At 43.8% G+C, this 12681-nt stretch overlaps 1 protein-coding gene across 1 annotated transcript in view; it reads left to right on the top strand.

Moving 5' to 3' along the window:
- The window catches only part of LOC121568438 (glutamate receptor ionotropic, kainate 4-like), a 180740-nt gene that overhangs the window by 15457 nt on the left and 152602 nt on the right, over window positions 1-12681 (top strand). Inside the window, exon 3 of the mRNA XM_045220923.1 lies at window positions 4317-4414. Within this exon, the coding sequence (XP_045076858.1) occupies window positions 4317-4414 (98 nt within the window). The remainder of the gene's footprint in view (window positions 1-4316; window positions 4415-12681) is intronic.

Below are 12681 nucleotides of genomic sequence, written 5' to 3'. Positions count from 1 at the left end.
GTGTGTCCAGTCCGGCACGGCCCGTGCCTGTTCCACCAGTGCCTGGTCCGGCACCGGTCAGCTGCTCCACTCCGGAGCCAGAGCAATCCGCTCCACCGGGGTCCGGTCCAACTCCAGTCAGTGGATCCACTCCGGAGCCAGAGCAATCCGCTCCACCTGTGCCCAGTCCAGCTCCGGCCAGCGGCTCCAGTCCGGAGCCTGTAAAGTTCGTTCCACTGTCGTCGGGTCCAGCTCCAGTCAGCGGTGCCAGACCAGACCAGGGGCGCAACAGGGAGGTGTAGAGAAGGTGGTGGTTACGCCCGGAGCCAGATCCGCCTCCGAGGTGGAATGCCCACCCGGCCCCTACCCTGTTATGTTTATGGGGCGCGGTCGGAGTCCACACCTTTGGGGGGGGGGGTACTGTCAAGCCCTGGCTCTGGGGACTCTTAAATGTTGAGCCAGGGTGTGTAGTTTCTATGTTTAGTTTTCTATGTTTGAGTTTCTAGATCGTGTAGATCTATGTTGGCCAGGATGATTCCCAATCAGAGGCAGCTGTAGTTCGTTGTCTCTGATTGGGGACCATACTTAGGCAGCCGTTTGGCACCAGTCTGTGTGGGATCTTGTTCCGTATAGGTATGTTATTAGTCTACCTTGGACTTCACGTATCGTTTGTTTGTTGTTTTGTTCGTGTTGTGTACTTTAATAAATATGTACGCTTATCACGCTGCGCCTTGGTCCGTCTCATCCGTTAACGTTTGTGACAACAGCATGATGCTGCCACCTCCATGCTTCACCGTAGCGATGTAGCCAGGTTTCCTCCAGATGTGACACTTGGCATTCAGGCCAAAGAGTTCAATCTTGGTTTCATCAGACAGGATAATCTTGTTTCTCATCGTCTGAGAGTCCTTTAGGTGCCTTTTGGCAAACCCCAAGTGGGCTGTCATGTGCCTTTTACTGAGGAGGGGCTTCCGTCTAGCCACTCTACCATAAAGGCCTGATTGGTGGAGTGCTGCAGAGATGGTTGTCCTTCTGGAAGGTTCTCCCATCTCCACAGAGGAACTCTGGAGCTCTGTCAGAGTGACTATCAGGTTCTTGGTCACCTCCCTGACCAAGGCCCTTCTCCCCCAATTGCTCAGTTTGGCCGGGCGGCCAGCGCTAGGAAGAGTCTTGGTGGTTCCAAACTTTTTCCATTTAAGAATGATGGAGGCCACTGTGTTCTTGGGGACCTTCAATGCTGCAGAATGTTTTTGGTACCCTTCCCCAAATCGTTGCCTGAACACAATCCTGTCTCGGAGCTCTACGGACAATTCCTTCGACCTCATGGCTTGGTTTTTTCTCTGACATGCACTGTGGGACCTTATATAGACAGGTGTGTGCCTTTCCAAATCATGTCCAATCAATTGAATTTACCACAGGTGGACTCCAATTAAGTTGTAGAAACATAGCAAAGGTTCTGAATAGTTATGTAAATAAGGTATTTTTTTATATATTTTTTGTATATAAATTTGCAAACATTTCTAAAAAACCTGTTTTCACTTTGGCATTATGGGGTATTGTGTGTAGATTGATGAGGATTTGTTTTATTTAATCAATTTTAGAATAAGGCTATAACGTAACAAAATGTGGAAAAAGTCAAGGGGTCTGAATACTTTCCGAATACACTGTATGTATGCCAGTTAGCCGCTACACCCCTTGTAAAGCAGATTAATGTGCTTAATTTTAAGAAGTTATTTGGCCACTTTAGTTGGGATACAAACCTTATCAAAACATTTAGGCCTATGGGCTAGGCTACATGAGGTGTGTGACTATGATTAGAAAAAGTCGCAAAAAAAGACATTGTTTCTTATGGTGGGCATCATTCACAAGTGTTGATAGATAATTCACAAGTGATAGGCTAAATTGTCACCCATCAGACTATTCTTGATTTAATCTTGTCTTTACATATACTAAATAAGATATGTGTGAAATTTGTTTTGATTTAGAATGTACCATTATCATGCACCTGTATCAAAAATGTCATCTATGCACTTAAATAGCAAATGGAGGACTCTTTTCCCGTGGTTCATTTTCATGCCAGCCAGGTAGGCTATACTCCTGTTGTAAAGATAAGCAATGTGCTTAATATTAGGAAAGTTGAGAAAAAATATAGTAGGCCTAGCCTATAGAAAGCTGATGGGATCCTCCTCTTTTTAGTAGAGGCCATCACTCTGTTTTCTCGTGCAATTGCATAGCCTATAGAAATGTTGCGCAACATGAGCTCATGGGCTCTCATGATTCGATTTTCGATTACATTTGCATTGATGTCAGAGTGATTAGAGGGACAATAGAGTGCGGAGTACCTGGCAGTTAGCAAGTTTGGTAGGCTACTAATGACCATCTTCAGCATCAGAGCTTGGAGAAGCCTAATTACCATGACTAAACGGTCACGTGGAATTTGACTGCCTTCATGACTCGTGACCACCAGTGTGGCGGTAATAAGGTCACCGCAACAGCCCTATCCACACTCATATTGGAAAAGTTGTTACTTGTCACGACTGTAAATTGCTTTGGCCATAGACCGAGGAGGAGCGAGAAGAGAATCCCAAATGGATACATTGGCCTTTTCTCAATTGCATTTGCTCAACTACTGCATCCTCTCTCCTCCGTCCACTCTGGCCTCCTTTTGAAAAAGGTAATCGAGGAGAGGGAAAGTGGATGAAAATGCGCTTTTATGAAATGGTTGTCCTTATCCAATCGCACATCATCGCACGTTTTCAGGATGGAATCCCAAAATAAATACATAAAGTGATCAAAACAAATGTAGCTAGTTGTGCAAGACATTTTATAGAGAAAAGGATAAGTAGCAAAGCTGAACAAGTGTGGCTGATTTCAAAACTCTTCCACGAAGGACTCAAGTAGGAGACTATTGAGGAGGGGAGCTGTCTTCCATTTGCCTACTAACGAATTGACACTCTCCTTTACCACTGGACCACTTATCGGTTTCCGGGGTCACAGAAGAGAGAGGACGGAGGAGAGAGGGTGGAGGACAGACTTTTATCCAAATGAGAAAAGGCCATTCTGTTCCCTGTGTAAAATAGAAAATGCCCACCTGTAAAAAGCCTCATGGGGCCAGTGGCACTGTGCCTGTCAGGCTAATCCGGTCACTTTGTAGTTCGGTGAAGCCATGCAGACAGGTGCAAATGTGCTTTAAATGAAGGAGAGATGGGTAGGTGAGTGGGAGAGGAGGAGGAGGGGAGTGTACGGCACACTCCATTGGATGACAAAGGGATTATTTATTAATCATTTGATTCACTGCTCCTGTAAATGTTCTATCTCTTTCGGCGAGGATCCTGAGCTTTGCTCCACTGCTCAAAAATGGTCCACCTTTACTCTTCCTTTATAAATCTTTACCCTCATTTGGTGTTTGTTAATGGCCCATCCACCACCTCAGCCAGTCTGTCTCCCTCCAGTTGTATCCCAAATGGCACCCTATTCCCTATATAGTGCACTACTTTTGACCAGAGCCCTATGTGGCAGCCCAATGGGCCCTGGTCAAAAGAAATGCACTACACAGGAAATAGGGTGCATGCCGACATCTTAAGGCAGCAGTCCTCCTCACTATAATAGAATCTTAATGAAAGACAGGGATCAAGCCCCACCTGAAATTGCATTTTGTTTCCCCTGCAAGTAAGATTAAAGCCCAAACTCGTGTGAAGGGGAGTGCATAGGAAATGTTGTATTTCTTCTTCTTCCCTTTCAGACACTGATTAAATGTGATGGTGAATGTTAGAAAAGAGAGATCACAAATGCTTTCGGAAGACTGATAAAATATATGATAGGTTTAGATTTAATGTAGTTCTCAGCTATTATTTTAACCAGGTCATTGTGCCCCTGCATGGCAGCAAATTTTGGTTGGCACTAACTCCTACATGCCACTTTTAAGTACTACTTTCGTCCTCAATTGTTATCTTAAAAAGAAGGATTCTTGACATGAGATTCTAAATGGTTAGCAAAAACGTCCATATGACCAGATCTCATTCCACCCTGTTGCTAATCATTGCACCCCCATTCAATCTGTCATATTGTAATCTATAGCCGTAAATCTACTATCGGTGAGGTGAAATCTTATACAGAGCAGCTGTAAGTTAATACATCAATAGAGCATGATCAAGTTAATAGGCAGCAAACCCCAAAACCTCCTACTTATTAAAGATGAACTGGGAACCGCTGGCTCAGACTGTTAGTGCAGGAGAAAACTACACACTAAGCAACATGCAACACCTATTTAATAGGCTGAATGTGGTATTTTGTCCTGTCCTGGATTATCTGACTGGATGCTTGTCTCTGTGTGTTGACAGTGTGCCAGATCCTGTCTAAGGGAGTGGTGGCAGTCCTGGGTCCCTCCGCCAGCCCTGCTTCCAATTCCATCATCAGCAATATCTGTGGAGAGAAAGAGGTGAGTGCTGGCTCGCATTTTGGCTGGATTTATTTTGCCTGTCACAATAGCACTGTTTGCCAGTAATATTATGGAACAATATGTTTTATTATTACTGTGGTTTTGAGACCGTGCTTGACCCTTTTAATGACCTATGTCAATGCCACAGCAGACATAATGTTTTTCATAACGTTCTAAGCTATTGTCTGAATTTACCCATGTAAATTCCGACAGGGGCCAAGAGTCAGGGGCTCAACAGCGTACAGCATTAATCTAATCAGTTCTCAGACGAATTGTAATTGGCTTGGTCCTGCCGTATGTTTTTTTTTGTTTTGTGAAGGACTACCTCTCCTTGAACAACATGGAAAATCATAATTTATGTTTTCAGTTCAGGGTCCTTTGAGTCGTGATGTTAAACAGTTTTGCTCAGGCTCCAGTGATTTGTGGATGATCCTAGGCTACAGTGTTTGTACTAACTGCAGGATGTTACTACTGTCTTTTATGCATGATATTATGCAAAATGTCAATAAAAATCACATTTATTTTCTGATTTTCAATGTGTCGTATGCAGTGCCTTCGGAAAGTATTCAGACCCCTTGACTTTTTTCACATTTTGTTACGTTACAGCCTTATTGTAAAATTGATTAAATAAAACAATTTCCTCATCAATCTACACAATACCCCATAATGACAAAGCGAAAACAGGTCTTTAGAAATGTTTGCTAATTTATTAAAAACAAAAAACAGAGATACCTTATTTACAGAAGTATTCAGACCCTTTGCTATAAGACTCGAAATTGAGCTCAGGTGGATCCTGTTTCCATTGATCATCCTTGAGATGTTTCTACAACTTGATTGGAGTCCACCTGTGGTAAATTCAATTGAATTGACATGATTTGGAAAGGAACACACCTGTCTATTTAAGGTCCCACAGCTGACAGTGCATGTCAGAGCAAAAACCTTAATGTTGCAGGACCCCAGGAAGAGTAGCTGCTGCCTTGGCAGCAGCTAATGGGGATCCTTAATAAATACAAATACAAATTTGGTCGAAGGAATTGTCCGTAGAGCTCCGAGACCGGATCGTGTCTAGGCACAGATCTGGGGAAGGGTACCAAAACATGTCTGCAGCATTGAAGGTCCCCAAGGACACAGTGGCCTCCATCATTCTTAATTGGAAGAAGTTTGGAACCACCAAGACTCTTCCTAGAGCTGACCGCCCGGCCAAACTGAGCAATCGGGGGAGAAGGGCCTTGGTCAGGGAGGTGACCAAGAACCCGATGGTCACTCTGAAAGAGCTCTAGAGTTCCTCTGTGGTGATGGGAGAAACTTCCAGAAGGACAACCATCTCTGCAGCACTCCACCTTTATGGTAGAGTGGCCAGACGGAAGCCACTCCTCAGTAAATGGCACATGACAGCCCGCTTGGAGTTTGCCAAAAGGCACCTAAAGACTCAAAGACCATGTGAAACAAGATTCTCTTGTCTGATGAAACCAAGATTGAACTCTTTAGCCTGAATGCCAAGCATCACGTCTGGAGGAAACCTGGCACCATGGTGATGGCAGCATCATGCTGTGGGGATGTTTTTCAGCGGCAGGGACTGGGAGACTAGTCAGGATCGAGGCAAAGATGAACGGAGCAAAGTACAGAAAGATCCTTAATGAAAACCTGCTCCAGGACCTCAGACTGGGGCGAAGGTTTACCTTCCAACAGGACAACGACCCTAAGCACACAGCCAAGACAACGCAGGAGTGGCTTCGGGACAAGTCTCTGAATGTCCTTGAGTGGCCCAGCCACGGCCCGGACTTGATCCCGATCAAACATCTCTGGAGAGACCTGAAAATAGCTGTGCAGCAACGCTCCCCATCCAACCTGACAGAGCTTGAGAGGATCTGCAGAGAAGAATGGGAGAAACTCCCCAAATATAGTTGTGCCAAGCTTGTAGCGTCATACCCAAGAAGACTCGAGGCTGTAATCGCTGCCGAAGGTGCTTCAAGAAAGTACTGAGTAAAGGGTCTGAATACTTATGATATGATATTTCAGTTTGTTGTTTTTAATAAATTAGCAAAAATGTCTAAACTTGTTTTTGCTTTGTCATTATGGGGTATTATGTGTAGATTGATGAGGGAAAAAAACATTTTAATCAATTTTAGAATAAGGCTTTAACCTAACAAAATGTGGAAAAAGTCAAGGGGTCTGAATACTTTCCGAAGGCACTGTATGTCCCCTTTAATGAGAACTGTGACCATTTGATCAGTCTTTAGGCTTGGATTCCCTGCGGTTGTAACTCTCTGGTGATGTCCGCTGTCTGTCCCTTTTAAATGTTCTGACTCTGAGCTCATTCCCTGTGTGAATAAATTAACATGTAGATGAATCGTACGTTCTTAAACAAGTTAACATTCTGCAATGTATTCATCGGACCATGCGCCACACAAGACTCCTTAAAGCAAGGTTTCCAAAGGAGTGCACGTTTTGGTTTTTGCCCTACACAGCTGATTCAAATGATCAACTAATCATCAAGCTTTGATAATTTGAATCAGCAGTGTAGTGTTAGGGTAAAAAACAAAATGTTCACCCCTTGGGGTCCCGAGGACCAAGTTTGGGAAATGCTGCCTTAAAGGGATACCTTGGGATTTTGGCAATGAGGCCCTTTATCTACTTCCCCAGAGTCAGAGCATGCTAGCAGACACCCATAGACTTCCAGTCTCTGCGCTGATGCTAGTTATCATTGGCTCGCGAAACTACCTCTAACTTCCTTCATACTGGACACAGAGACATAAAAATGGTATCCCCAAGTTCATCTAACTTTGGGGAAGTAGATTAAGAGCCTCATTGCCAAAATCCCGAAGTATGCCTTCATAAGATGTTCTTAATCTTAACTTTAATGCTAAATGATTAAGATACATTTATTAACATGTTTCAAGCAAATACCATCTAAAAGGCTGACTTCTGCAGGACTAAAACAATGATGACATATAAGCAAAAAAAGGCCAGGATGTGGAGTTGCTCTAATAGCTGTCGGTGTGTACTCTGACAATAGAAAAAGGTCACATTGTGATGTTATTACCCTGAAAGTGATATCTCACTAATGGTCTCCTTTTGCAAACTGGGCATATCGGTAGTCTATCTCAGTAGAGGACAACAGGCCCAGCCCTGGCTAATGGAACATGTCTATGGGACTGAGGGAGGGAAAGTGCTTTGGCCACTTTGTGACGACCTGTTTGAGGGGAGAGTGGAGGGTGATGGAGAATATTGTTTTCCAATATAATTGCTGGATGTGTGTGTTTAATGCAGTAGCTACATAGTACTAACGTTGATGAACAGTTATTATAAATGGTGATTATTAATATTCCATATGTGCTAGTATAATGTGCATCCAACACTGACAAATAGATCGATGAGCAATCAATGTGTCGTATGCAGTGCCTTCAGAAAGTAATCACACCCCTTGACTTTTTCCACACTTTGTTGTGTTACAGCCTTATTGTAAATTTATTAAATTGAGATTTTTTGTCCTGGGCCTACACACCATACCCCATAATGTCAAAGTGGAATTATGTTTTCAAACTTACAAATTAATAATGAAAAGCTGAAATGTCTTGAGTCAATAAGTATTCAACCCCTTTGTTATGGGAAGCCTAAATAAGTTCAGGAGTAAAATTCTGCTTAACAAGTCACATAATACGTTGCATGGACTCACTCTGTGTGCAATAATAGTGTTTAACATGATTTTTTTATTACCTCATCTCTGTACCTCACACATACAATTATCTGTAAGGTCCCTCAGTCACAGTGAATTTCAAACACAGATTCAACCACAAAAACCAGGGAGGTTTTCCAATGCCTCGCAAAGAAAGGCACCTATTGGTAGATGGGTAAATATAAAAAGTAGACATTCAATATCCCTTTGAGCATGGTGAAGTTATTAATTACACTTTGGATAGTGTATCAATACACCCAGTCACTACAAAGATACAGGCGTCCTTCCTAACTCAGGAAACCACTCAGGGATTTCACCATGAGGCCAATGGTGACTTTAAAATAGTTACGAGTTTAATGGCTGTGATAGAAAACTGAGGATGGCTCAACAACATTGTAGTTACTCCACAATACGAACCTAATTGACAGAGTGAAAAGAAGGAAGCCTGTACAGAATACAAATATTCCAAAACATGCATCCTGTTTGCAACAAGGCACTAAAGTAATGCTGCAAAAAATTTGGCAAATTCAGTACCACTCTTCATATTTTCAAGCATAGTGGAGGCTGCATCATGTTATGGGTATGCTTGTAATCGTTAAGGACTGGGGAGTTTTTCAGGATAAAAAAGAAACGGAATGGAGCTAAGCACAGTCAAAATCCTAGAGGAAAACCTGGTTCAGTCTGGTTTCCACCAGACACTGGGAGATGAATTCAGCTTTCAGCAGGACAATAACCTAAAACACAAGGCCAAATCCATACTGGTGTTGCTTACCAAGAAGACAGTGAATGTTCCTGAATGGCCGAGATACAGTTTTGACTTAAATCTACTTGAAAATCTATGGCAAGACCTGAAAATGGTTGTCTACCAACGATCAACAACCAATTTGACAGAGCATGAAGAATTTTGAAAAGAATAATGGGCAATTATTGCACAATCCAAGTGTGGAAAGCTCTTAGAGACTTACACAGAAAGACTCACAGCTTTAATCGCTGCCAAAGGTACTACTACAAAGTATTGACTCAGGGGTGTGAATACTTCTGTAAATTCGATATTTTTGTATTATGGTGTATTGTGTGTAGATGGGTAAGAGAAAATCTATTTCATCCAATTTGAATTCAGGCTGTAACACAACAAAATGCGGAATAAGTCAAGGGGTATGAATACTTGCTGAAGGCACTGTATATTTTACTTTCTAAATATATAAACCCTGCATCTACAGTAGCCTATATAGTGTCATATGGTGTTTGTAAGTGTGTGTGTGTGTGTGTGTGTGTGTGTGTGTGTGTGTGTGTGTGTGTGTGTGTGTGTGTGTGTGTGTGTGTGTGTGTGTGTGTGTGTGTGTGTGTGTGTGTGTGAGTGTAAGTGTCAATTACATCCTGTCTGTGCTCAGTGATTGTGTCTCGGTTCATAATTCTTTACTGGGAGAGTGCACAGATGCTGGCAATCTGACAGGAGGCCGAGTAAATAGGGGACGCATGAAAATATGGCTCATGACAGCCCTTGCTATGTGATCAACCCATTTCCCACACTCAATTTACTGTACCATCTGGATTTAGACAATGGTAACTAATAAAAACAGTACCTGTTTTTATCTCTTCACAGGAAGCAATTGCATAGCACAGATGCCGAGAACTCCTAGCTCACAGTCCATGTATAATCCTTTTAACACCTCTTAAACGTTAAGTCCCCTATTTAGGGGACTTTGAGCAGTTCTGGACCGGTTCTGACCAATATATTTGTGTACAGAGTGCTCTGTGAACGGCGCAACATCAATTGCTGTGCTCTCTGTGAAATCTGACACCTCATTTGCATAGGGAGCGACACATCACATTTTCTGGCCTATGCAGACAAAGGTTTGACTTCCTCTGGTTGTGAACCTTGCAGCTCCGATTACAATATGGCATATGAAATAGGAGACCCTAGCCATTGCAGCAAAAGCAATCTCATCACGCTGTGATGTTCATAGATGGATTTAGAGACGCTCAACATGAAACAATACAATATTATTTCGTAGAATTTAAACAAGACCACTTTCTCTTGGTCACAGCGAGACAAAACCACTTTGTGCTTAAAGCTGAAGTTGTAATGAGTCAGCAAGCATTTGAATTGAGTCTGTGTCGCTCAGAGGATGCTGGGCAGAAAATGCTCAGTCAGTTATGAAATGGTGCCAATTTTGTACTGTCACTAAGTATGATCACATTTATTTTACAGTTATAAGAAAGGTGAAATAGTAAAGTAAGTCATTTATAATTTGATTGTTACTATATTTAGAAATAATTTCAATAATTTCATGCCCTATTCCCCAGTTTTGTTGAATAGTATGATTTGTCATATTTTCATATTTGTACTGTGTGCTTGAGCTTGTGTCTTCAAAATAGACTACACCTCAGCAATTTAGAACTATTTTTACCAGAAAGGTAAGATTTGAATCTTTCTGGCAGTTTAAGCATTACAAGGTATTGTTTATGGCCCTCATATGGGCACAAATTTGTTTACGTCCCTGTTAGTGAGCATTTCTCCTTTGCCAATATAATCCATCCACCTGACAGGTGTGGCATATCATGAAGCTGATTAAACAGCATGATCATTACACAGTTGCACCTTGTGCTGGGGACAATAAAAGGCCACTCTAAAATGTGCAGTTTTGTCACACAACGCAATGCCACAGATGTTTCAAGTTTTGAGAAAGTGTGCAATTGGCAGGCTGACTGCAGGAATGTCCACCAGAGCTGTTGCCAGAGATGTTGAATGTTAATTTCTCTACCATAAGCCGTCTCCAACGTCATTTTAGAGAATTTGGCAGTACGTCCAACCGGCCTCACAACTGCAGACCACGTGTATGGCGTCGTGTGGGCGAGCGGTTTGCTGATGTCAACGTTGTGAACAGAGTGCCCCATGATGGCGGAGGGGTTATGGTATGGGCAGGCAGGCAGGCATAAGCTTCGGACAATGAACACAATTGCATTTTCAATGCACAGAGATACCGTTACGAGATCCTGAGGCCCATTGTCATGCCATTCAACCTCCGCCATCCCCTCATGTTTCAGCATGATAATGCACGGCCCCATTTCGCAAGGATCTGTACCACAGGAGGTTGGTGGCACCTTAATTGGGGAGGACGGGCTCGTGGTAATGGCTGAAGCGGAATAAGTATAATGGTATCAAATACACTGCTCAAAAAAATAAAGGGAACACTTAAACAACACAATGTAACTCCAAGTCAATCACACTTCTGTGAAATCAAACTGTCCACTTAGGAAGCAACACTGATTGACAATACATTTCACATGCTGTTGTGCAAATGGAATAGAAAACAGGTGGAAATTATAGGCAATTAGCAAGACACCCCCAATAAAGAAGTGGTTCTGCAGGTGGTGACCACAGACCACTTCTCAGTTCCTATGCTTCCTGGCTGATGTTTTGGTCACTTTTGAATGCTGGCGGTGCTTTCACTCTAGTGGTAGCATGAGACGGAGTCTACAACCCACACAAGTGGCTCAGGTAGTGCAGCTCATCCAGGATGGCACATCAATGCGAGCTGTGGCAAGAAGGTTTGCTGTGTACGTCAGCATAGTGTCCAGAGCATGGAGGCGCTACCAGGAGACAGGCCAGTACATCAGGAGACGTGGAGGAGGCCGTAGGAGGGCAACAACCCAGCAGCAGGACTGCTACCTCCGCCTTTGAGCAAGGAGGAGCAGGAGGAGCACTGCCAGAGCCCTGCAAAATGACCTCCAGCAGACCACAAATGTGCATATGTCTGCTCAAACGGTCAGAAACAGACTCCATGAGGGTGGTATGAGGGCCCGACGTCCACAGGTGGGGGTTGTGCTTACAGCCCATCACCGTGCAGGACGTTTGGCATTTGCCAGAGAACACCAAGATTGGCAAATTCGCCACTGGCGCCCTGTGCTCTTCACAGATGAAAGGAGGTTCACACTGAGCACATGTGACAGACGTGACAGAGTCTGGAGACGCCGTGGAGAACGTTCTGCTGCCTGCAACATCCTCCAGCATGACCGGTTTGGCGGTGGGTCAGTCATGGTGTGGGGTGGCATTTCTTTGGGGGGCCGCACAGCCCTCCATGTGCTCGCCAGGGGTAGCTTGACTGCCATTAGGTACCGAGATGAGATCCTCAGACCCCTTGTAAGACCATATGCTGGTGCGGTTGGCCCTGGGTTCCTCCTAATGCAAGACAATGCTAGACCTCATGTGGCTGGAGTGTGTCAGCAGTTCCTGCAAGAGGAAGGCATTGATGCTATGGACTGGCCCGCCCGTTCCCCAGACCTGAATCCAATTGAGCACATCTGGGACATCATGTCTCGCTCCATCCACCAACGCCACGTTGCACCACAGACTGTCCAGGAGTTGGCGGATGCTTTAGTCCAGGTCTGGGAGGAGATCCCTCAGGAGACCATCCGCCACCTCATCAGGAGCATGCCCAGGCGTTTTAGGGAGGTCATACAGGCACGTGGAGGCCACACACACTACTGAGCCTCATTTTGACTTGTTTTAAGGACATTACATCAAAGTTGGATCAGCCTGTAGTGTGGTTTTCCACTTTAATTTTGAGGGTGACTCCAAATCCAGACA

Source organism: Coregonus clupeaformis, chromosome 6 (genome assembly GCF_020615455.1).
Source record: "Coregonus clupeaformis isolate EN_2021a chromosome 6, ASM2061545v1, whole genome shotgun sequence".
Taxonomy (NCBI): Eukaryota; Metazoa; Chordata; class Actinopteri; order Salmoniformes; family Salmonidae; genus Coregonus; species Coregonus clupeaformis.
Note: the sequence above shows the minus strand (reverse complement) of the source record. Positions and strands in the feature narration are given on the sequence as shown.